At 51.2% G+C, this 21,458-nt stretch overlaps 1 protein-coding gene across 1 annotated transcript in view; it reads right to left on the reverse strand.

Annotated features, from left to right (window-relative positions):
- The window catches only part of RASGRF1 (Ras protein specific guanine nucleotide releasing factor 1), a 106,950-nt gene that overhangs the window by 45,773 nt on the left and 39,719 nt on the right, over nucleotides 1-21,458 (reverse strand). Inside the window, exons 6-11 of the mRNA XM_061181703.1 lie at nucleotides 13,844-13,923; nucleotides 11,132-11,325; nucleotides 10,560-10,669; nucleotides 6,672-6,790; nucleotides 4,717-4,877; nucleotides 891-954 (exon numbers count right to left, since the gene is read on the reverse strand). Coding sequence (XP_061037686.1) covers nucleotides 891-954; nucleotides 4,717-4,877; nucleotides 6,672-6,790; nucleotides 10,560-10,669; nucleotides 11,132-11,325; nucleotides 13,844-13,923 — 728 coding nt within the window. The remainder of the gene's footprint in view (nucleotides 1-890; nucleotides 955-4,716; nucleotides 4,878-6,671; nucleotides 6,791-10,559; nucleotides 10,670-11,131; nucleotides 11,326-13,843; nucleotides 13,924-21,458) is intronic.

A 21,458-nucleotide genomic window follows, 5' to 3' on the forward strand; every position in this document is an offset into this window, starting at 1 on the left:
TGTGTGTGTGTGTGGACTACGCCCCCAGCCCCCAGCAAACCCTGAGCCCGAGCCCAAGCCAGGCCGGGACTGGGATCTGGGGTTCTTCAGACACAGCCCTGCTTCGAGGAGCCCCAACCTGGGGAAGGGCAAAGATGGAGAGTCTAGCTGGTGCACCCCCAAGGGAGGGCCTCCAGAGCCTTGCTGGGGGACCAGTGAAGGAGGGAGACGAGGAGCAACTTTGGTCCAATCAAGAGACAGTAGTGACCCCACCCCTTCACCTAAAATAATAAGCCCATCCCCCAGTTCTGACTCCCCGGGGAGAGAAATCCCATGGACACCCCTACACGGCGGCTTTCTGAGCACCTGGGCACCACCCTCCCCCAGCTCCCCGCCCAGCCCCTTCTGGTTTGCTGGGGCCGCACTCACATGCTCCCTTCTCCCCAAGTCTTGCCTCCCGTCCTGGTCGCTCCAACACCACTGCAGGGGACCGTTCCCCTGCACTCCCTCTGGTGGTGGCACGTGTGTCCCTGCACACCCCACGCGTTTCCACTGGAGGACAGAGATAGGCCCGGCGCCTCCCCGGCCTCTTCCTCGTGGCCCAGTGAGCCACTGTGCGTGTAGCACACGGATGCGTGAAGGAGGGGTGCTCACTGAGAAGTGTGACCCTCAAACCCCATGGCACCGCGTCCAGGACCCAATGAGCTTGGAAGGAGCCAGGAAGGGGGAGGAGGCTGTCACCTGCAGGGCCAGAGAGCTCCTTCTCTAAAGACCCAGGACCAGCCTCTCCGGGTCCAGCATCCTCCCTTCCTCCCAAGAAAAAAAACCAGTGCCTGGGCCCAACCTTTCAGGGTGAGTGTGTGTGCATCTGTGTGAGCACACACAGGCTTGCACGTGACTTGTACACTTACCTTCTTCCTCCGTGCTTTCTGGCTCCTCCAATAAAGTGCAGTCAATGAGGGATATGACTCCATTCTAAAAAAGAGCAGGGGCCACTTTGAATCAAGGCAAGAGATGTGCTAGTTTCAGAGTTCCAGAATATCAGGGTGAGGAGTAGCTCTAAAAGTGAGCACCCACATCGACGCACGTATGTGTGTGGACATTACATGCCTAGTGGGTATTTTGGTTTTTAAGTTGAAGAACTTTATCTCCATATAGGAAGCCCAGTGAAGTGGCTCAAATGGGATTGCTCAGAGACGCCTTCCCCAAAGGAGGGCCAAGGTCGGGCTGGGGGTGGAGGGGCTAGAACCTGGCTTGCACGGCCTTTTCTTGCCCTACAGCGGCTCTGAGGCATCATCTGGTAGCCCTAAGTCTGAAGTTTGAACTCCCTCATTCTAGGCTAAACCCTGCACGTTACCAATAGGGAAACAGGACCATTTTACAGACCTGTCTCAGGTATTGTTATTCCGATTTTACAGATGAAGAAATGAAATCAGGGAGTTAAGCGTCTTGCCCAAGGTCACCTGCTAGGTAAGTGGCAGAGTCTGGAAAGAGCCTCATGGGCCTGTTCCCAGCTCAAGGTCAGTGGCTGGCTTTTAATTATTAGGAATATCTGGAAAAACATCTCTTATCCTTGAGTGTCTGAGCATCTTTTAGGTGTGAGATCCCTAGATCCTGTAGTGAGAAATGAAAGTAACCACCACTGTGCTGGTTGTAAAGCACGTCCACAAATTCTTTGATACCCCATCCTTCAAAAGGTGAAGGCTACTTCCCTTCCTCTTGAGTGTTAACTGGACTTAGTGACTTGCTTCTCATTAAGAGAATAAAGCAGGAGTGATGGTGTTCAGCTTTGGGGTCTGCAGCCTCCTGCTTGCTCTCTTGTTGTTTCTTGGACCACTTGTTCTGGGGGAAGCCAGCTGCTGTGTCATGAGGAGAGGGCTACAGATGAGGGACGAGGCCTCCTGCCAATAGCCATGTGTGGGAGCCACGCTGGAAAAGGATCCCGGCCCCAGTCGAGCCTCAGATGACTGCAGCCCCAGCTGCCATCTTGACTGCAACCTCATAAGAAACCCTGAGCCACGTATGTCCACCCAGCTAAGTTGTCCTGACTTCCTAATGTGTAGAAACTGTTTGAGACAACAAATGTTTGTTTTAAGTCACTCCAGGGGACTTCCCTGGCGGTCCAGTGGTTAAGGCTCCACACTTCCACTGCAGGGGGCGTGGGTTCAATCCCTGGTCCGGGAACTAAGATCCCACATGCCATGTGTGGTGCAGCCAAAAAAAAAAAAGGCACTCCATTCGGGGGAAATTTGTTACACAGCAACAGATAAATAATAACTGACGATAACAGAAACCTGGTCAGGTGGCTAATCTATACGTGAAAATGTCTACAGGGCAGGCTGCCACCTAGAAGGCAGAGGGGGACCTGGAGAAAGTATCAAGAGTGGGCCCCCAAATCCTGCATTCTGCTTCTTGTTTGGCTCTTTGGTGGCCCTGGGGGAGCCCCCCAGGTCTTGCTGGGCCTTAACCTGACCACTGATGTCACTGGGCTGGATAATCTCCAAAGCCCATCTAGCTCTAACCTTCTCTTACTTTAAGTCCCAAAAAATTCTTACGGTAGTTTTAGATCTTGTGGAGTTGTAGCAGGTCCCTTTTAGGAGGACTGAAGGCATTCGATTTCCAATGGCAGTATTTAACAAGAAGTGGTTTGAATTTTAGCTTTGGTTTCAGAACACAGACTCTGGAGCCAGACTGCCTGGGTTCAAATCCCCGCTCTGCCACTTGCTGGCTGTTTCTAGAAGCCTCAGTTCCCTTATTTATACAATAGGGAAAGTAACAGTATCTGCCTCAGTGGGTTGTTCTATGAATTAAATATACATGATGTATTTGGGCTAGTGCCTGGCTCACAGCAATCATCATGCAAAGGCTTGCTATTATTATTATTATTACAAGTTCATACTACATAATTAAGAGTGACAACGACTATTACCTATTGAGCACTTACTATGTACCAGGCATGGGGCCATGTGTTTTGCACCCACTTCCTCACTTAAGCCTCATAGCACTCCCATGAAGTAGGTATTTTCACTCCCATTTAAAAAAAAATAAATTTATTTATTTATCTTATTTATTTTATTTTTGGCTGTGTTGGGTCTTCGTTGCTGTGCGCAGGCTTTGTCTAGTTGTGGCGAGTGGGGGCTACTCTTCGTTGTGGTGTGCAGGCTTCTCATTGCGGTGGCTTCTCCTGTTGTGGAGCACGGGCTCTAGGCACGTGGGCTTCAGTAGTTGTGGCATGCAGGCTCAGGACTTGTGGCTCGTGGGCTCTAGAGTGCAGGCTCAGTTGTTGTGGCGCATGGGCTTAGTTGCTCCGTGGCATGTGGGATCTTCCCGGACTAGGGCTCGAACCCGTGTCCCCTGCATTGGCAGGCAGATTCTTAACCACTGCGCCACCAGGGAAGCCCTTCACTTCCATTTTGCAGGTAAGTAAACTGAGGCTTGGTGAGGTCACCCGCTGGTAAGTGGCAGGGCTAGAATTTGAGTAGCTCTCAGATTCCATGTTCTTTACCAATATGCTAAGAGACTTTTAAAACTCAAACAAACATATAAACAACCCCCCAAACCAAAATAAGATAAAACTAACAAACATAAAAGCACATGCTTTCAGACTAAAAAGCCGTTTTGAAGTCTCCAGTTCAGCCTGCCCCTACTGACCCCCACCTGCTGGGGGAACCATCCCCGCAGCCTGGACAGAGATCTTCCCAGGAGAAACTCCAGAGCTAATAAATAATGAAGGCTTTCCTTGATACATAATTTGGTTGAAACTGGAGTCTTCAGTGTTTGTAAATTAATTTCCCCTTGTGCAGCCAACCAACTAATGCGTTGACATGTTAACATAAGCAGTATATTCCCTGAAGCCACTGCTTGATCAATTAGCTCTGTAGGGGGTTACGGGCCAGGCATCCAGGGTCTGGAAGAATGGTTTCCCTGATGCTCTGGCTTAATTAAGGGCACCTTCTGGCCCTTTCCAGGCCACAGCGCATTTAGATTTAAAATCTCCAGAAGCGAGCTTCCACGGGGATGAACGCAGTGCCGGGGAGACTGTCGCTTACAGAGGCAAGGGCTTCATACTTCCCAGAGCAGATTTACGGGCACCTGCCTGCATCTGTGCATGCCTCTGCTGAGGACAGTCATCCCTGTTTTGCAGATGAGGAAGTGAGGTGTGGACAGGCGCGGGACGTTTCCAGGGTCACACATATGTAAGAGACAGAGGTGGGACCAGATCGTGAGCTCACAGCAGCAGGATAAGCCATGTGCTGTGTTGGGGAGCAGGAGATTCTGCGGGGGGTGCAGAGTCTTGTGCTGGCAGAGTGCGTGCCCGAGGGCGTCAAGAGGGGGCGCTGTCTGAGCTCTTTTTGGTTGGAAATGAGACAAAGGCTCTGGCTGCTGCTCTGCCCTCAGCCAGGTGCCACCATCCTCCCTGGCCCCTCAGATACACGTGCAAGGGCCTTTGAAGGGCTTGTCTGGACCCCCTGGCTCCTCCACCCCAGCCCCCAACTCTGGGGGCTCCTTGAGGGGTCTTCGCGCTCGCTTTCCCATTTCCCACGATTTCTCCAGTAGAAAATCCATCAGTGGCCTTCTCATTCCAAGCCGCCAGTCAGACCGGGGTGCATGCGTGCACATTCACGCGTCTCTGACACCCTGGTCCACCCCGGGCCCGTGGTCAGGGTCAGTCGGGACCCCAGGGTCAGGGCGGTGTCTGACCTCCAGCCCCAGCAGCTTCGCTCCCACCGTCCCTACCTTGGTCAGGTGAAGCTTCCCACCAGAGCCTCTGGTACAGATGATCAGATGCTTAGAAAACAGGAAGCACTGTCGCTCGCCCTCTTTCTTTAGGGACAGAGACCCCAGGCGCCCCCTGGTGATCTTGCCCTTTTCAGACATGGGCACCTGGATGAGGGATCCTGCGGATGGAGGAAAGAGAGCCTGAGTGCATCTACCGGAATGACCCTCCGCCTCTGACCTGGCTTTGAGGCTGCAGGTGGGGCTGCGATGCCAGCAGCCAGGGCAGTGGGACAAGGCAATCCTAGTTCTTGGTAGCAAACACGCACCTCGGACCCTCCCTCCAGCCCCTCCTCAGGGCCGGGTGGTGGAGTTTGGGGGGTGGAGAATGACGAGAGAAGTTCCATGCAGGACCTTTGACCTCCCAGCCAGGGCCAGGGCCTTGGAAAGCAAAGGAACCCCAAAGGACATGGCCCATGAGGTGAGAATGCAGGGCTGGGCTGGGGTCTGGGGGTGGCAGGAGGTTGAACAAGCGGGGAGCTGGCTCTGGCCCAGAGGGATTAACAAGATCCGCTGGGCACCTGCTGCCACACGCAGCCACTGCAGACGTGACCGACTGGTCACAGCACGCTCTGCTGCAGAGCCCAGTGCCGCCTCTTCGGGAAGCCCTCCCTGACTCTCCCCAGCCCTGCTCTGGGCCACCATTCTGCCTCCTGCCCACGTTCACCACTGCATGGAACCCTTTCCTGTATCCTGACTCCCCCTCCCCTGCACAGTCAGTTCTGGAGGGCGGGGCAGGGTCTATTCTCTGGGCGTCCCTGGAGACCTGAGTTGGCCTGAATAGGGCAGGCGTCCTTGGTGGTGGCAGCACGACTGAATAAATGAGAAAGGGCTTGCTGGGTTCCCCTGTCTGATCTCCAGGTCCAGCCCCACCCCTCAGGAGGGGAAGAACTGCTTTGGCTCAGGGTGATGGAGCAGATTCCTGGTCTTTGGGGACACTGCTGACCCCAAGAGAGGTCATTCTTTGGGCCACCTCCAGCTTGGGCACAGCACAGCTCAGGGGGAGCTGGGAGTCAGGCTAGGCTGGCTCTGGGCTCAGCAGGTCCCAGGGTGGGCCTGTGGGAAGGACACAGGGACCACACACAGGGGCTCAGAACAAACTCCACATCGAGGATACTCAGGCCAAGGGCAGCAGGGGCCAGAGGCAGCTGCACAGGCCAGCAGGAGGTGCTGGGAAGCTCTTCATCTAGTCAGAGAACCCCAACTAGATGGAAGGAAGGCGGGAAGTCCATCCTGAGGTGGAGTCACCTCTAGGGCATGTGAGCAGAAGCTGAGTTTCCCATAGGACATGGAATCTGAACCTTAAAGGCATTGCAGCTCTGACATCCCCAAGTTGGAAGTCAATCCCCTGGGCCACAGAGAGCCTCTCCTGCCCCTCTCAATAGGGGCTGTGACCCTCAAAACTGTCCCCAAGGTCAGCTGAGGCCCAAGGGTGAAGGGAACCCTACCCAGGACCACTGGGACCACGGCCTCCCCCAAGAGGCGAAGGATGCCGAGCAAAGGACAGAGGGACTGACCCACGCCAACTCCATCTCGGACCCTGAAAATGCTTGTGATTCATGGAGCCAATTGGAATCTGTCCTCATCCTCCGCCCCCTATTCTCTCCCCAAAAGGACATGTCAATGTTTACTATGATGTACAATAGACAAACCAAGACCATCTGGGAAGAATTATGTTTACATCTGGAGAGAAGGAAACTGTGAAAACCAATAATACCAGCATCGATATCTATAGATACCGACATCTACATGTAGCTGTCGCATTCCCCCGTCAGGCCCGGAATACTCTGCAATCACGCTTGCAGGTTTTGGCACGTGGCAGCCCAACCAACTGGTGGTGTCCTGAGTGCCGCGTGCCTCTCGCTGCTGGGGCCAACCTGGCGGGGGGTGGGAGAGGCAGAGCGCACAGGCCATACCTTGTCTCACAAAGGTCTGGCTGGTGTCCAGGAGGATTTCACAGCCTTCAATGATCATGCGCTCAATGGCCAGGTTTTTCCGGATGTTCTCTGTTTCACTTACTTCGTCGTGCATTATCCTGCGGGGACAGGAAATGACAATCAGAGACAGGCTGCCCCCACCTCCCAGGGTGGAGGGAATGCTGGGTCTCTGGCTAGATCTCGGAAGAAAGCCTGGATTCTCAGGTGGAACCTGTTGTCATGAAAGGGGAGAGAGCGCGCATCTCTTGAGTGCCCGCTGTGTGTGTGCACTTTACAGGCGTGATCTCATTTTATCCTCTGACAGCCCAAGAAGGCCGAGAAGCAGATCTGTCTGATTTTAAAAAGTCTGAACGGGGGACTGCCCTGGTGGCGCAGTGGTTAAGACTCCACGCTCCCAACGCAGGGGGTCCGGGTTTGATCCCTGGTCGGGAAACTAGATCTCACATGCGTGCTGCAACTAAGACCCAACCAAACAAATAAATAAATAAAATAAAAACTTTTAAAAAAGTGGCACGTGATTACCAATAATGATTGTGAAGCTGAAATAAACTTAAAAAAAAAAGTCTGAACCACACGGAAGAGAGACAGCAGACCTGGGAGGAAGATGGGAGTAGAGGGGACATCCTTTGTTCATTACCCTGCCCCTCATCCCACTATGGGCCTTACTTCCATCCAGAGTACAAACCAAGCTCATTCCTGCCTCAGGGCAATTTGTACTTGCTGTTTCTTCCCCCTGCACACTCTTTATAGGGTTGTTTCCTTAATGTTTGGGTTCTGGAATGGCTTATTTTTGGAGCACCTGGCAATCCAACTGGCTCAGGGGAAGACTGACTTCAGTTTACTTCTATAGGCTCTGGCACGACCGGGAAGTAAGCAGGACACGGCTTGCCCCTTCATCTGAGAATACAGACAACTTTTTGTCCTTGTTCTGATTGCTGCAACACCCTTCTTCTCCACTAAGTGGCACTGTTTAACTGTTTTTGTTTTTGTTTTTGTTTTTGTTTTAAAGAGCATTGGTGGGAAAAGGTAGGTGTGAACTGCCAACTTTGCTAAGACCCTGGATAGGTCTCCAGGAGTCTTAGGAAAGTAGTGAATCTTTTTTTTTTTTTTTTGGAGGGGGTCTGGAAAAAGTACCCCACCTGCTCTAAGGAAAGCACAAAGCAGCCTATTTGTCTGCTGATGCATGAAATTCCACAATTGAGACCACTAAGAGAGCTGATTAATGTGTGTGTGGCTTACAAAGTTCTCTCACAGCCATTATCCAGTTTAAACCCCCCAACAATGAGAGATGACACTGGTGGAGCTGGAGCTGTGATAGTGGAATGAACACGATGTTGAACAAATTACTCAACCCCTCTAATCCTTACTTTCCCCATCCGTAGACTGTTGGAGTGAGGATGGAAAATAATGCATTTCATGGGCTGACCTCATGCCTGGCACATGACAGGTGCTGGAATAAAGGGTGGTGATCATTGCCATTATCAGGGCTGCAAAAATGGTATTGTGAAAAAAAAAAAAGGTGGTATACTGTAACTCGTTATTTCTTCTGGGTATCAGACTGGGGCACTGAGATGGGGTCTCTGCCTTAGGAGCCTCCTCCCATGCCCCTCCTCCCACCCGGGCCCCAGCGATTTTCTTCTCAGAAGCCCAGGCCTTAGCCTTCTTCTGGAAAAGACATGGGACAGGGAGGCACCTTTCAGGGCATATGCAGTTCCATGGATAAGGATTCATTTTTGGAAGTAGTCCAAGGCAATCAGGACCCTCTCTCTTGATGAGGGTGGGGACTTTGCTGAGGCTAGATTTGCTAAAAAATAAGGGGGCGATTCCAAGGTAGCAAAACTAGTTTTGCTGTTAGACATGGATAAACTTCAGCTGCTCAGGGTCAGTGGCCCCAGGCTGGGATTTGTGCTGGAGGGGCCGACACTGCACGCGCAGCTGGGGGTGCTGGGCGGGGCTCCAGGAAGGCAGCCCGGGGTTTCCGGGGCCTGAGGCTCCTGGGGGAACCGGAAGTGAGGACCTGGGTTATCAGTGAGCCCAGGAGTTAGGGGTTCCGGAGACAAAGTGGGACAAAGGCCAGAGGTAGGAGACAGCCAGTCCTGAGGGGAGAGGGGTGCAGGGTTCTGAGCACTGCCAGGAGGGCTTGGTTGCTGGCTTCCTGTCAGGGCTGGAGCTTTCCTCAGGCCCCAGGGGAGGGCGCCAGGAGGAAGAAAAGGCTGTTGTCACGTGATGGGAAAACCCTTTTCTGTGCTGCTCTGGCTGGGTTCAGGGCCAGGTGCAGGTGATCAGGGGGACAAAAGAAAAGCAGGCTGCACACCCAGGACCCGGGGTGGGGGGGAGGGGATTGGGGTGCTGCCTGCACACCTGCCTGCACTGGGACAGGGCATCCCGCGGTGTCGAGGAACTCACAGCCTCAAGGGGGTCCCACGTCTTCTGCTTGGGGAAGAGTACACGGGATCTGGCTCCCTGGGGCATGAGAGAACTGGGGTCCACACCACATGATGGTTTTGTTTTGTCTGCAATCACGCCCTGCTTACATCACCTCCCTAATCCTCCGCTCTGGGGCCTGTGCCCTGCCCTGGTCCAGCCTGGTCCTCCCTCTGCCCAGCCGGGAGCCATGGCCTCACCGGCTGCCACTCGTTGGACTTGGGCAGCCTTTTAGGGCTCTGAGTGGTCGGCAGGGCCCCGGGCAGGGCTGAGGGCTGAACCCCACACTCTGCAGACCCATCCTCCTTTGCAGCTCCTGGCCACCTATCTCTGACCACAAGGCCCCTCCTCGCCTCTTGGCCTGCACCAGTGGAGGCCCCAGGCTCAGCCCTTGGTTCATACCTCATTCCCACCTAAACTCACTCCCTTGGTGATCTCACCAGCCTTGTGACTCTAAATACCATCGCCGAGCCGATGATCTGGTATGTCTTGGCTCCCTGAACTCCAGACTCAAACACCGACTCCCTTTTTGTCATTTCCACCGCTGTTGTCCATCTCAGGTCCAACACACCCCAAGTAAAACTCCAACGCAGCGAGGAAGACTCCCCCTCCAAACCTGCCCCTCTGGCGCCTTCTCCATCTTGCACAACGGCAATGCATCCTTCTGGCTGCTCGGCAGAAAACTCTGGAATCACCCTCGACTCTCATTTTCTCTCTCTCTCCTCACCTCTTGTCCATCAGAAACTCGTGGAAGTTCCACCTTCAGAAAACTCCAGAGTCTGAACCTTCTCACCTCCACGGCCACCCCCTGGTGTGGCCACACCCCCCTGCTGCCTGGGCTGTGGCCGTGCCTCCCCCCAGGCCTTCTGCTCCTGCCCGTGCAGCGAGGAAGTTCCCTGGGCTTCGGGGAGTGAGGGAGGACAGGGGAGGGCCTCGACTAGGGGGGCTGCGGCCTCTGACGGTGGCCCAACCATGGCCTGTCCACCCACGGACACTGCCTGCTGCTGAACGGAGCCTGAGGCACATGAAAGCCTGACACCCAGGACCCCCTGGGGCTCCTAAAGCCACCGGTTTTGACACATGGACACTGGAGAACCGAGGAAATGGGCAGAGAGTGCCTGTGAGTCGTGCGCAGATCCCTGACCTGGGAGATGGGCCCACTAAGTGCCCAGGGCCCTTCCTCGGACCCCATCTGTGCCAGGGACAGCATACCCCCCATCCCATCTCACTGGGTGCCCACCTGGGCTGGAGCTGTAAACCCCTCAGACTGCTCTGCTCCTGGGGACCCGGCTTCCAGGTGGGACAAGCTGTGGGTCCCCGCCCCCCCCCCCCCAGAATCCTAACCGGAGCACGAGCTTTTCCCATCTGGCGCTCGGCAAACCCCGGGTGGGGGCACCCTCAGCCTGGGCCTGCCCACCGGTGTGGGACCCCAGCGGGGCTCACCTGGACAGCTCCTCCAGCTTGGACTTGGCGTAGTCCAGGCTGTTGCGTTCCACGTGCTCGTGAGGGGTGTGGGCCAGGAGCTCGTGCAGCGTCAGGATGTACCTGGGGATCTGCAGTGGGGAGAGGTGGCCAGAGGGCCAGAGAGACAGAGGCAGGGAGAGAGACACAGCGATGAAGCAAGAGAGAGACGGAGAGACAGAGCAGGGTAGACAGATGGGGGGTGCAGGGTGGGCAGAGAAGGGGGGGTCTCAGCTCCGAGGACCCCCATGAGCGAGGCTGAGGAAGGACACCCACTGCACTTCTGATCCCAGACTCTCTTAACTTGGAGGGTCTTCCAGGGTCTTATCTGGGACGAGAGCCCAGAGCTTGAGGTTCTGCCCCGCAGAAGGTAGGACCTGCCCCTCACTTCCTGCACGGCCTCCACCAGCCAGGGTCGGGGGAGGGTCCTAACCCCGTTCGTTCTCCAGGCAACGGGGGTTTGCAGGGCCCTGGCCCTCGGCACTGCGCGGGCCGGCCCCCAGTCAGCCGCAGCCCTCCCCGCGCATGCGCCGTGGCAGACGGGGCGGGCGCACCTGGAACATGGGGTAGGTGAGGAAGGTCTCCAGCGTCCTCTCCTCGCAGTCGGGCTTGGCCTCGTAGTGCTTCAGCAGCTTGTCGAAGTCGCGGTTCTGCTTGCAGTGCGCCAGGATCTGCAGGCTGTACTGGTGGTTGCGGACGAACTCCTGGTAGATGTTGAGCATGGGCAGCAGGATGTCGAACAGGTCGGCTGGAAGGAGGCGGGACTCAGCGGGCAGCGGGGGCGCCCTCGGCTCCGCCAGCCCGACCCGGGGAGGTCGGGGCCCGGCTCAAAGCCCCATCCCAGAGAGACCCCTGCCTTCGGAGATGCCTCTGGCACCACTGCCCTCTCCTAGGCCAGACAGGGTGGCCCCAGGCATTGCGACCACAGCAGATTCACAGGTTTTTGAGATGGAGCCCTGTCTACTCTGACACCTGTGTACCTGAGGTCAGAGAAAGGAGGTATAGAGGGTGCTGCGGTGTGCCCCCCGGACCCCCTTCTGGACCCAGGCACTTGTTCCCCAGCTCTCACCAGTGCAGGTGGCTCTCAGCTGGGTTCTCCCTTGCTGGGAACTGCTCCCAGCTGAAGGAAGCTGCCTTGCACAAGCTGGGGCCCAATGACAGGTCCCGGTTGGGGTGTGAAGGCCAGCCCCTGCCTCGATGGGGGATGTCCCTGAAGGGCCACCTCAGTTCCCGAGCTTCCCTGGGGTTGGCTGAGGCTTCTGTTGTAACTGCTTTGTCGTCCACTCCCCCCAGTGCCCTGGCTCTGCCAGGCTGTTATGCTGAGGGGTCCCCACCAGCCAGAGTGTCCCACCTGTGACTGTGACCTGTCAGAGGTCACAAGGTGAGTCAGGAGCTGGCCTGGAACCAGGTTTTCCAACTCCCCCATTCCAGCACTTTCCACCCCATGATATGCTTTCCCGAGTCTCTATCCCTTCACCTGTTGGTCCCTTTGTCCCTCTGTCCCTGTCCTTCCAGACCTCCCCAGCTCTGCAGCCCTTGGCTCAGTGAGGTGGAACCCCTGCTCAACACCCCGTCTGTCTCAACCTGCTGGGTATCTAACATCCTGTCCTTCTAGCTCCCAAAAGCCCAAACCAGCCTTTCAACACTTGATGGGATGGGATGGACCCTCTAAAACCTCTGCTTACTAACCCCATTAAAAAGAAAGACAATGCAACTAGAAATGATCATACAAAGTGAAGTAAGTCAGAAAGAGTAGACAAATACCATATGATATCACTTATATGTGGAATCTAAAACACAACACAAATGAACTTATCTACGAAACAGAAACAGACTCACAGACATAGAGGACAGAATTCTGGTTGCCAAGGGGGAGGGGAGGTGGGGGAGGGATGAAGGGGAGGTTGGGGTCAGCAGATGTAAGCTTTTATATATAGAACGGATAAACAACAAGGTCCTACTGTATAGCACAGAGAACTATATTCAGTATCCTATGATAAACCGTAATGGAGAAGAATATTAAAAAAAAGAATGTATATATATGTATAACTGAATCACTTTGCTATACAGCAGAAATTAACACAACATTGTAAATCAACCATACGTCAATAAAATAAAATAAAAAAAAAGAAAGACAAGCTCTCCTTGGAACAAACTCTAAGTGGGAGCTCTTATGTAGGGCATCCAACTACCCAGTGGACAACCTCTTCAGCTGTATGACTACAGAAAGTGCAGCCTTTGTCTTTCTAGGGCTGCTTCTTATTTTGACCTTGGAGGAAAACAAAATGGTGCCACTCCCCCTGGAAGTCTCCTGGCCTGTGGGCAGAGGAGCCTTTTCAGCCTCAGCTGTCCTTTCACCTCCCTGAGCCTGTTCCCTCGACCCCATAGTGGAAGTGACACCAACACTCACCTTTTCCTATTGAATTAAGTGAAAGGAAGATGGTACCCAGTGTGGGAGGGGCAGGATGTGGGACACACTCCTGTACATCACTCACAGGAGTGAGGGCTTGGAGAGCAATGTGACAATGTGTACACAGCGGGGAGTCCATCCCCATTGTTTCAGTAATTCTACTTCTGGACACCTGTCTCAGGGGAATGCTCTCTAATATGGAGACAACTTCACATGCAGGGATGATTATTTTTAGTAGCAAAAAGGTAGAACAACTTTAAGAGTCGATGAAGGGAGATGGCTACATAGATGGTGGCAGATTCACAGGGCACTGGAACATTATACAGCCATCAAAAAGCATACTTTCAGCTTGAGAAAACACTTATGCAATTATGTTAAGTAAAAAAAAAGAAAAACCCACAGCAAGATTCAAATTCTATATTCAGTATGTTTGCAATTATGTGAAATGGAAAAAAAAAAAAACCCCAAGATCTATGCATAGGAAAAAAAATTGGAAGGAAACACACCGAAGTGTTTACAGTAGTTATCTTTGGGAAGCAGAAACGTTGATATTTTTAAATGTTTCCTACTTTTCTGGATTCTCAGATTTTCTCAAATGGGTACCTATATATTATTTTTAAAAGGGAAAAGCAGATAAGAAACTAAAAATATATCACTTCCTCCTAGAAATGTAGCTTTTGCCAACTTCTCTTTCCTCTTCTGCTCCCTCTGAGGGATTCTATGAGTTTTTAAGGGGCCACTCTGTTACATTCGGGAAGGACAAAAGTGCCACCAGCCAGGAGGTGTGGCCCCTGCATAGGGACTTCTCAGGATGGGGGCGGAGGGGCAGGAGACCTCTGCCAGGGCTGCTACTCACCGAGGACCAGAGTGGGCCAGCTGGAGATGCGGGCCTTCAGGCCTTGGTAAAAGATCTGGTGCAAAAACATTATGGTCTCGCTGGAAGAGAAAGCACAGGGTAAGCTCCGGCCAGGAGTTCCTCTCCTTCCAGGTGTCCCCTCCCCCCAAGTTTAGTAGAGCTGAGGGGCCCCAGGGGGGAGGGGAGGGGCTGTCACTGCCTGTGGGACTATAGCAGCAAACCTTCTCAGGTGAAACCTTACGAGAAACCCCATCAGTGGGATGGACCCTACAGTCTGTGGGGCCTAACGCAAAACCAACATGCCGGCCCCTTGTTAACAAATGATTAAGAATTTCAGGATGGTGACAGCAGAGCCTCAAATTAAGCACGGTTTTTCTAAGCATGCAGTCAAATGTCCGTGAAGCCGGCCGAGGAGGGGGTACTCTGGCTGCTGGCTTCCCTGGCCCCCTCAAGTCCCCACTGGCTCTGTCATTGGGTGCTGTCCCCTCTCCCAGGAGTTTGTGTCCTGAAGGCAAACCCCCATCCTGGGGTCTCACACTCTCAGGACAAGGGCAGGGAGTGGAAGGCGCTGGGTGGGCGCAGAGGCGCCCCTGAGCTGTGAGTCACAGGAGGCCGATGGGGGCCTGGGACCTCATGTTCACGGTGGGCCTGGGAGGCACGGGGCTCCCTGACCCCAGAGGAGTTTGAAATGCCCTGAGAACCCCACTCTGCAGAGAAAACAGGGTGGATGGGGAGAAAAAGGGTGTGAAAAAGAAAAGAAGGGAGGGCTGCAAGAGAGAAAGGGGTGAGGGAGGTGAGAGGTGGTGGTGGGGAGAGAGAACAGAACACAGCACCTACGGCTGAAGAGCCCAGCCTATAACTCCATCACACCCACAGGATGTGCAGAAGGGCTGGAACCGGTAGGGCCTTTAACAAGTACCTAAGTAGCAGAAACACTCCGAGTTCTCATTGCTGAGAGCTGGTCCTCTCATTACCGTGAATTAACTGTCATCTCCCTAAAGTCCCGAAAGAACAGGCCCCCCCAGGTGTGGTGACACCGTGATTTCTGGACTAGGGGCCCCGCCTGATGGATGAAGTCATTTGCAGTTTTCAGGTAGCAAGTCTGTGACAGATTCACCCTTGACAGGGCTGGTTTCTTCCTGTCTGTGGCCCCTGAACTAGTTACTGAATAGATAAACATGTACTGTACCAATGTGAAGAACTTTAGTCGTCCACATGGGAAGACCCTTAGAAAAATTCAAAAGAGACCAGTCCAGGGGTGCGTGAAAGTGCACAGAAGGGAGAACGTGGGCCCTGATGTGGGGGAAGACTTTCAGGGGTTCCTGGGGAACTGGGAGGCTCTGGATGACCCTGAGCACCGCCACAGCAAGACTCAGGGCCCCATTCCCGGGCAGCTCCCACAGACGGCTGCAGGATGCACTGTGCAGGATTCATGGCACGGACTTGTAGAGTAGCACATTAGGAACATCATAAGCTGGGACTATAAAAATATAGTTGATGAAGCCTCCGTTTTTAAAGTACTATAAACTGTGAGGATTTCACTTGTCATCCTACTACTCAGAAACTACCATTGTTACCTATCTGATAAGAAAAAAATGATCTCATTTTGATTCGATTTGCTTTACAAAATCATTATGAGTGGGTTGGTTGAACATTTTTCCTTTGTATTGGCCATTTGAATTTCTTCTTTCGGGAACTGCCAAGTCACGTCCGTTTACTATTTTCACTTTTATTAATTTAAAATAACTCTCCATATTAAGCGTATAATCTTAACATATACATTGCAGATATTTTTTTGCTCAGCTATTTGCCCACTGATTTTGTGCTTGGTGTTTTTTGAAGTTTTTCCATTTTGCCCTATGAGATTTTCTTTCTGTTTTTTTTGCTTCAGGCATCATGTCTTTTCCCACTCTTAGACTGCATACACACTCATCTATATTTTATTTTACTATTTCATTTTTACACATAAATACTTAACTAGAGTTTACTTTGGTGTAGGATGTGAGTAAAGGATATAAACGTAATCTTTCTCTCAGTTTGTTTAGCCAACTGCCCCATTTTATTTATCAAATACTCCAGCTGCTTTCACTGCTTTGCTAGGCTGCCTTTTTTGTTACTAAATTCTCACACATGCCTAAGTCTGTTTCTGGACTTTGTATTTTATTTTGATGGACTATTGGCCTATTCTGGCAATAGTCTCACGCTGTTTTCATTACTTTTAATATATTTATAAGCCTATAATACATTTTAATTAATGTAGGAAATGTTTCTTTCATTGTTTTTTTCAGAACATTATTATCTATTTACATGCATTTTACTCCTTCAGTTGAACATTAAAATCACTCTGCTAGGCTGCACTTCGATTGGAATTATATTGAGTTTATAGCCTGTTTTGGGTGAAATGACATCTTTACGACATGGAATCTTGCCATCCAGAATGCTGGCCCACTTTCTGTTTTTGTACAGCCTGTAAGCTTAGAAGGATTTTTTATAATTTTAAACGGTTGAAAAAAAATCAAAAGATATTTTACGATAAGTAAAAATTAGATGAAATTCACATTTTAGTGTCCATAAGTAAAGGTTTATTGGAACACAGCAACATCCATTCATTTAGGATTGCCTAAGACCACCTAGTTTTGACAGAGACCCTCTGGCCCACAAGGCCTAAAATATTTACTATCTGACCCTTGACAGAAGAAGTTTGCTGATCCCTAGTCTATGTGAATGTTGTCCCTGAATTGTGCAGCGCACAGCCGGGCAACTATATTCTATGGCCCTGCACACTTATAGTCCAGCAGGGAATCTATACACAGAAGAAATCATTATTTAAGTGCAATGAATGCTACAAAAGGGGCAGCATGGTGGCCCTGGAAGCACACAACCAGGGAACATAAGCCAACGGTGACAAGGGGCATGGGGGTGGTCAGGGACATCCAAGGAAAGACATGAAAAAAGAGTAGGAGACAGCTGTCATAAGGAAAATAGGAAGGACAGTAGGGTGGGAAGAATTCTAGGGAGAGGAAGCGACTTGTCTGCTTTGGGAAGTGCTCATTTTGCCTGGTTCCCTTCTTGAGCCCAGAAAGGAGTGTGACTTGGCCAAGGCTGGTCCTAGGTCCACAGGGCTTGGCCGGTGGAGAGCAGAACCAGGCCTCTCCACGCCAGCCTCATCCTGTGCCGGTTCCGCCTCACTCCCCAGCCCATGCAGACAAGACGAATTGATGTCAGCACACGCCCCCACTGAGCCTCATCATTCTTCTCGACCCAGGACTCCAGGCAACCACTGCCAATCAATCAGAGCCGGCATCAAGATAGGAACCATCTGTCCCCCAGGCGGGATGCCTCTCATCACGGGGCAATGCCTGTGGTTCCCAGCACACGTTGCTGGGCATGGTTTTTATTAAAGGGAAATAGCCCAAGAGTATATGCTCATTGTTTCGGGTAAACAAAACCTGGTGCACATGTTTACTTCAAAGATTCCCCCCGCAGCCTTCGAGAAGCACACAATTAACCCCCTCCCCAGCTCTGCAGCATCCTCTGTGAATCTGCCAACCTGGAGAGAGGCCTCTCTCTTCTCAAGGACTTCTTTTAAAGAGCTCCAGCAAATGAAATCACCAAATTAGCATCAGGTGTCTAATGTGGCTGTACATTTCAGCCTAAATGCAAATCCAGGGGAAAGCTATGTGCAGAAATCCTTCTAGTGAGTGGGCTGGCAGCCTCCGCCCTTGACCTGTGACAAATACAGACTCTGTGCTGTGGTCCGAGGTAGGGAGACCTGGAAGGTTCATGTCCCGGATCCGGCCTCCACAGCACCTACACAGTAAGAGGGAAGGCTGGGCTCACATACAATCGAAAGTTCTCGACGGTGCAGGCGTGGGCAGGAGCACGTGCTGAGACCTGTACTGTGGTGAGCAGGCATGGGGGGTAAGGAGGATGGGGGTCGGGGAAGATTCCAGCCCATTATTTAACAGGGCAGCAGGGGGGAAGCACAGGCCTTCACATAAAACAGAACTGGGTTAAAATCTCAGCCCACCTGAACCCTGAGCACACCCCGTCACCTCTCTGACCTCTGGTGCCAGCCTCATGGGGCGTCTCTGAGGATTGGAAATTACGTAGGCCAAGCGCTTACAGAGAGCCTGGCACCAAGCAGGCCCCACAAAGCACCATCTTAACGTGGTGAGTGTAGTCCAAAACATTCAGTCACGCAAAGTGCTGTGCAGAGTTGCTGTACAGTTAATGAAAAAATAATTTCAGCTGTTCTTTGTGCTCACAAAAAGCACAGAGGTTAAGACAGTGAAGCTTATACTCTTATGTACCCAGTGGATCATACAGTGAGGGGTGAATGATTAGAAGGCAGTCACTTTCTAGCTCTTCCTGCCCCGCCCTGGGCCCCGGGGTGGGGAAGAAAAGAATTCCGGCCTGCTCCTGATTGAGAACAGGGGCCAGAGGGTGGAGAGAAGCCTGTCACATCAGATTGGCATCCATTGATAGGATCATTGGTTCTTCTTACTTAATATTGTAAGAAAATATAGTAAAACATATTTGATTAATTTTCAATGTTGAACCAACCTTGCATTCCTAGGATAAATTCCACTTGGTCATGATGTATTATCCTTTTTATATATTTCTGGATTCGATTTTATAATATTTTGCATCTATGATCATGAGCGATATGGGTCTGTAGTGTTCTTTCCTCACAATGTCTTTTTCTGATTTCGGTGTTAGACTAATGCTGGCCTCACAGAATGAGTTGGGAAGTGTTCCCTCCACATTAGATGTGAATTCAGTTTCTCACAGGGTGCATCATAGTGAAGCTTTCTTGTTGTAATAATGTCTAGCTCTTATGAGCACTTGGGCTATGCTGGGCTCTGTACTAGATGCTTTACATGAGCTCCATTTGATGCTCCAACGCCTACAAGAGGCAGGTCCCATTCCCTGGTCAGTGTTTCCAAGGACCACTAGAGTCCATATTCTGGAGGCCTTAACGATTGATCAGGCTGGGGCTATTTTGACCAGGATCAATGAGACTGCTAAGATGGGAAACAGTCAACCTTGGGCACATTGTGGAAAAGGAGAAACAGGCCTTGCAGGGGTCTGGAAGGACACCAGCAAAAAAGGGGACTTTCTTCCCTCCTGTTTATTCTCAATTAAAGGCATCTGATCTGATCCATGCAGTGATTAACAGACAAAAATATAAAACCATGTTGTGATTTGCTTCAAACAACTTTTGAACACATTCTGTGAGTTGGTATGAATACTCTTAACCAAAGATTACAGGTGAAAAGAATTCCACTGAATGCAGTGGAACAAAATTATGCAAAGATTAAATAAATACAAAAGGACACCTTTATCTCTTAGTGGTTATGATAAACGGTCACCAAAAGTTTGCAACTGTGGCCTAAAATGCAAGGAAAGCACAAACAACCTAGAACTATAACAATGCTTCCTGAAGTATTTCTCAAGTAGGGCCGTGGCCGAGCCTCCAATACAGGCAGTCCCCTGCGGTTATCTCAAGCCTCTCATTGCCGGGTGCTCTGGGACCTGCAGCAGCAGCTGCACCTGCAAACGTGTTGGAAATGCAATCCCTATGCTCTACTCCAGACCTACAGATTGAGAAGCTCGGGGTGGGGCCCAGCGCTCACGTTTGAGAAGCTGTGACTCCAGCTGAGCTGTCCGGAGTTTATTCAGGAAGAAACAAGTTCTTCACACTTTACAGCCAAATTCCAGATCATTGAGTTTAAAAGACCCAATTGTAGTTTCTGGAGAAAATCTTACCTGATTTCACAAAACAATAATACCTATTTTCTTTGTTTTAATAAAGAAGTCAAAGCATTTATTTACTCTCTAAAAACTGTGTTCAAAATGTATATTAAAAAGCAACCTTGTAAGGCCCAGTGATTCAGTTTCTAGAAGGTCTAATGAGGCTAAAAGCCACTCCCCTCCTCCTGCCCCCCACCCCCACCATGTCCCCACACTCCGACACCTCATCCACATCCATGGTGTCAGCATCCCAGTGTCCCTGTCCTTGTCCTTCTCCCAGTGACTTTCAGCATCTCCGGCTCAACCTCTCAGAATCAGACCCACGTCCACAGCCTCTATCCCATCTCCTTCCGGGTGTCCCACAGGTCCCTAAACTCGTCACAGCACACTGGCAGGTAAAGGGGAAGAGCAGGGCACAGGGAAGGTGACCCTGGGTCCCAAACACCTCTGCAGAGGGCTTGGATGAGGGCCAGCTGGAATTAGTGAAATGACTGAATGATGGAGACTTTAAAAGAAATGCAGCTGAATGAGCAACCTGGAGCACATAGTGATTTACTTTAATTCCTGGATGAGAATCATTTGTAAATAGCACTTTGTTGATATGTTTTCATATTTGTTGCTTTTACCTTGTTTACCCAATTTTAATGCCTACCAAAAAGCTCATTTAAACCATTTCCTAAGACTTTTAAAAAGAGGTTGACAGCAGAAGGGCAGCCATCAGCTCAGCCTTCTCAGGTAACACAAACCCCATACGAATGGCCACAGTCACCATTTGGGAAAAGTAACTGCTTTCGTAAGATATGTGGGTAGTGTGACACAGAGCCCAACTCTAAGGAGACTCAGAATTCTAAAAATTTAGACCTGGCTTCTAGATCGTTATGACGATGATATTAAGGGAGAAGAATGGAACCCATTTGGTTTTTTGTAGCTTGATTTATAACTTGTAAACATTTAAACCAGGGTTTCTCAACCTCGGCATGATTATTTTTGGTGGAAGAATTCTTTGCTGTGGGAGACTGCTCTGGGCACGGTAGGATGTTTAGCAGCATCCCTGACTTCCACCCACCAGATGCCAGTCGCAAACCCTCCCCTGCAGCCCCACCAAGTTTTGACAATCAAAAATGTCTCCCATATACGGGCTTCCCTGGTGGCGCAGTGGTTAAGAATCCGCCTACCAATGCAGGGGACACGGGTTCAAGCCCTGGCCCGGGAAGATCCCACATGCCACGGAGCAACTAAGCCCGTGCACAATTACTGAGCCTGTGCTCTAGAGCCCGCGAGCCACAACTACTGAGCCCACGTGCCACAACTACTGAAGCCCGCTCGCCTAGAGCCTGTGCTCCGCAACAAGAGAAGCCACCGCAATGAGAAGCCCACGCACCGCAACGAAGAGTAGCCCCCGCTTGCCGCAACTAAAGAAAGCCCGCGGGCAGCAACAAAGACCCAACGCAGCCAAAAATAAATAAATAAAAAATAAATAAAATTTAAAAAAAAAGTCTCCCATATATACACTAATATGTATAAAATGGATAACTAATAAGAACCTGCTGTATAAAAAAATAAGTAAAATAAAATTCAAAAATTCAAAAAAAAAAAATTGCCTCCCAGGGATTGCCAGCCATTGATCCTACTTGATCCTTCTGAAGCAAAAAATGAATTAAAAAAAAAAAAAATGTCTCCCAGCATTGCCCCAGTTGAACCACTAGTTTAGACATATACTACGTGGGCCTCTATTTGTATTCCTGCCTGTAATAGCTGGAGCACTGGCTTCTCGTCATGGGACCTCGGGCAGCTTCCTTCCTCTCTGGGCCTCAGTTTCCTCCTCTGCACTTGGCGGGAACTAGTCAAGGGCTCGTGT

This window comes from Eubalaena glacialis, chromosome 2 (assembly GCF_028564815.1).
Source record: "Eubalaena glacialis isolate mEubGla1 chromosome 2, mEubGla1.1.hap2.+ XY, whole genome shotgun sequence".
Lineage (NCBI taxonomy): Eukaryota > Metazoa > Chordata > Mammalia > Artiodactyla > Balaenidae > Eubalaena > Eubalaena glacialis.